Source organism: Chlorocebus sabaeus, chromosome 21, assembly GCF_047675955.1.
Source record: "Chlorocebus sabaeus isolate Y175 chromosome 21, mChlSab1.0.hap1, whole genome shotgun sequence".
NCBI classification, from domain to species: domain Eukaryota; kingdom Metazoa; phylum Chordata; class Mammalia; order Primates; family Cercopithecidae; genus Chlorocebus; species Chlorocebus sabaeus.
This window is the reverse complement of record NC_132924.1, coordinates 115,729,774-115,732,937: the sequence shown is the minus strand read 5'-3', so window position 1 is coordinate 115,732,937 and position 3,164 is coordinate 115,729,774. Positions and strand designations below refer to the sequence as shown.

General features: G+C 43.8%; 1 gene segment (V, D, J or C); it reads right to left on the bottom strand.

Moving 5' to 3' along the window:
• Positions 1-831: 831 nt before the first annotated feature.
• On the bottom strand, positions 832-1,456 carry LOC119621609 (T cell receptor beta variable 12-5-like). The segment is given in 2 exon segments: positions 832-1,295; positions 1,396-1,456. Coding segments are annotated over 2 exon segments (513 nt in total).
• Between the last annotated feature and the right edge of the window lie 1,708 nt (positions 1,457-3,164).

Sequence of the window (3,164 nt, the reverse complement as noted above, 5' to 3'; positions counted from 1 at the left end):
ATGAAACTGATGAACTCATTAAAAAGTAACATGTTCTTTTAATAGAAGAAAAGTATATAATTTTATATGCATAGAGGGACTTACAGATCTCAAGACACACTATAGTTATAATACCGTTTGACAAGCGTAAGGGACATTTTATGTTCTCTGTGTCATTGAAAGGGCCTACTCAGTGGCCCTTTCAGGTAAGAAAGGTCTCTTTCCAGGTAAGAAACAGAAAAAGAAAAGATGAGAGTTGAAGACATATGCAAGAATTTCACAATCATCTTAGAACACTTAGAATAGTCTAAGTCGGATAATGAATATAGTACATGAGATGATATATGGTGCAATGTTTGCAGGAGAAGTCAATTAGTGGTCCTGATGGGGTTGAAGAATTGCGGCAGAAATAGTACCAGAGATGAAAGGAGAAGCCTGCATGAGACAATAGGAGGCTTGAGGAAGCTGTTTGGGGGTAATTCAAATAATTTGTTATTGGAAGTCTAGAAAAAGAAAGTGGAGAAGAAGGTGAAGGAAATGATCATTTGAAGTGAGCAACTGAAACAACTGGGAAGCCAAGATTGATGTGGGAAGTCATCAAAGATGTTGAAAGTTTTAAGGTAGAAGAGAAAAGAAATGGCAGAGAAGTCATAATGAAAAGCAGCAAAGGAGGGAAGCATTCATGTGCAATGGCTGCACAGTGTTAAGCTCACTCGATCACTTAAAAGCTCCAGTCTGTGACACTCACCCTCAAACCTGGTCTCAGGCACCCTTGTGAGAAGTATGTGAGGAATCCCAGGAACCATTGCACCCACTGACTTCCTGCCAAAAGTTTCCTAACATGATGCATCCTTATGACCTGTTCTTGCCTTGCCTAGGGACATGTGGAACACCAAACCTACATACTTCCTGTGCTGGGGGAGGAGCAAGAAAGGCTGCTGAGAGCTGCTGGGTACTGGAGGAGAAGAGAAAGCACCAGGGTTTCTGCACAGGGAGCAGACGATTCTGCAGCACTGTGACCAAACCACTGGCACAAAGATACACAGCCGAGTCCCTGGGTTCTGAGGGCTGGATCTTCAGAGTAGCTAAAGATGCATTAGGCATCTCTGCTGAGAATCGATCCTTGGGCATTCCTGAATCATCTAGAGGAGCCTTGTTGCGTAAGTAAACCAGCAACTCCAGTCCTTGCATCATGGTCTGTCTGTACCAGAAAATAGTATTGTGGCCTAAAATTGGCTGACATCTCATAGTTACTTCTTGTCCCATCTCTGTCACCTTGTGCCTTGGTGTCTGGGTGACTCCAGCATCTATGAGCTCTGTGAAAAGACATAGAATTTGGGGACAGAATAAGAAACATAATTGGAAAAATAACTGACAGTATCCAAAACTGCAGGTGCTTTATTTATGGGGACTCACCTTCTCCCAGGAGACAAAGGACCAAACAGCAGAGGAGCCTGGTGGCCATGGCGGGGGGGGGTGGGGGCGGCAGGTGGAGACTTCACCTAGATGAGACCTTTGTGGGAATGAATACTGGAGCTGAGGATTCTAGACCTTTCACCCAGAATAAAAGGGGGGACTGTCAGTGACATCACCATCTCTGTTCCTGCTCAAAGGAACTTCCTCCAAAGGTGAATGCTACAGAAGATAGGGTGAAATAAATTACAATTACTCTTTGATGTGGTTGGTTCACTCAAAGACTCTAAACACCCCAATTAGCTGTCACCCCTCCTAGCTGCAGTGCTTCCGTGGCATTGGACATCACATCACCCATTCTGCTTTCTCTGATGCATCATGTATTGATCTGCCTGGTGCATATTGCCACTTAGGTGTGCCATCAGCACCTCAAATTCTGGACATCAATAAATCACTTGTGAAATATCAAGAATTTTATTGTTCCCCTCACCGGCCATCCCTATATGCCAGACACGCAAAATCAAAATAATGTGTTGCTTAGTTAGAGCTTTGCCCCAGATCCCTCCTGGAAGCATCTGGACTGCCATGCTCCTCATGCAGAGAACAAGGTGGCTGCCCTGGAAAGAGACAGAACTGTCCTAATTTTATTCCCAATGAGGGCTGGAGGTGGATACTCTTGTGCTCTGTGACTCCCCCAGCCATAGCACAGTGTCTGCTGCATTTCTGGAGGACAAGGTCCCTTTTCACTTCTCCAGGGTAAGGTTCAAACTTATGTTGATTCTTTGGGCATAGGTGAAGATTGAGCAGGGGTAAGTGAGAGCTTTGACCTTCCTTGAAAACAACAATAGGCACTCTCCAGTTAAATGTGATCTTCCTGTTACTTCTAAGAAAGCACAAACACGTTCTTTTAATGATTAACACTTGAGTCTCTTGGTATAGTAAGTCAACCAATATCCACAAATAAATCCTTTCTGGTGAGGGGGTGAAACTCTAGAAAATGGCCTGCTTTTTAGAGTATAGATAGTAGTAAGATTTCTGTTCACAGAGTGGATGTGACACACTAGCTCCATGTCTCTGCTATTGGCACAGAGATTTCTCCTCCAACACCCCAAACAGGGGAGTATGTCAAGGGACAGAGAAACATATGACCGTCAGGGTGAGAAGTAACAACAGTGATATTTTTGTAATGTTAGAGAATCGGCAGTAACCACTCCTTTCTGGTCCTGTGTTTATTTGTGTGTGTGTGTGTGGTGATGGTGGGGGTGGGGGTCTTGTGCTATCTCTGCAATCAAGTGTCTTCAGACTCCATAGCATCCTGAGATTTGTGGATGGAGAAGGCAGAGCCTAGATATAGGGCTTAGGAAGGAAGATGAAAACACAAACATATAGAAAACACTTTGATTCAAGGCCACAATATTCTAGGACAGGGATTTTTTAAAAAAACTCTTAGCATATCCAGGACTAACCTCTTTCAGGGTACAGAGTCATGAAACAAAGAAACTGTGAGCAGATAACAAGAAGAGCACATGAGTGAGGTATCTCCTTCCTCTATGCTCTGATCTTCAATGGAAAAAGAAGTCAGAATTTGGGACACCACAGGCCCCGGTAATTTTTCTGATGATATTAATGTATTTGTTGGTTTATGAGGAATGAAGAGCCCTCTGACTTAGACCACAGTTAGGCTGTCCTTCTCAGGCCCTGACTTAAAGCCCACACATCAGCAGGATGAAATCAGGCTAGGTTTAAAGGAAAGCCCATTCCAACAGCTTCCC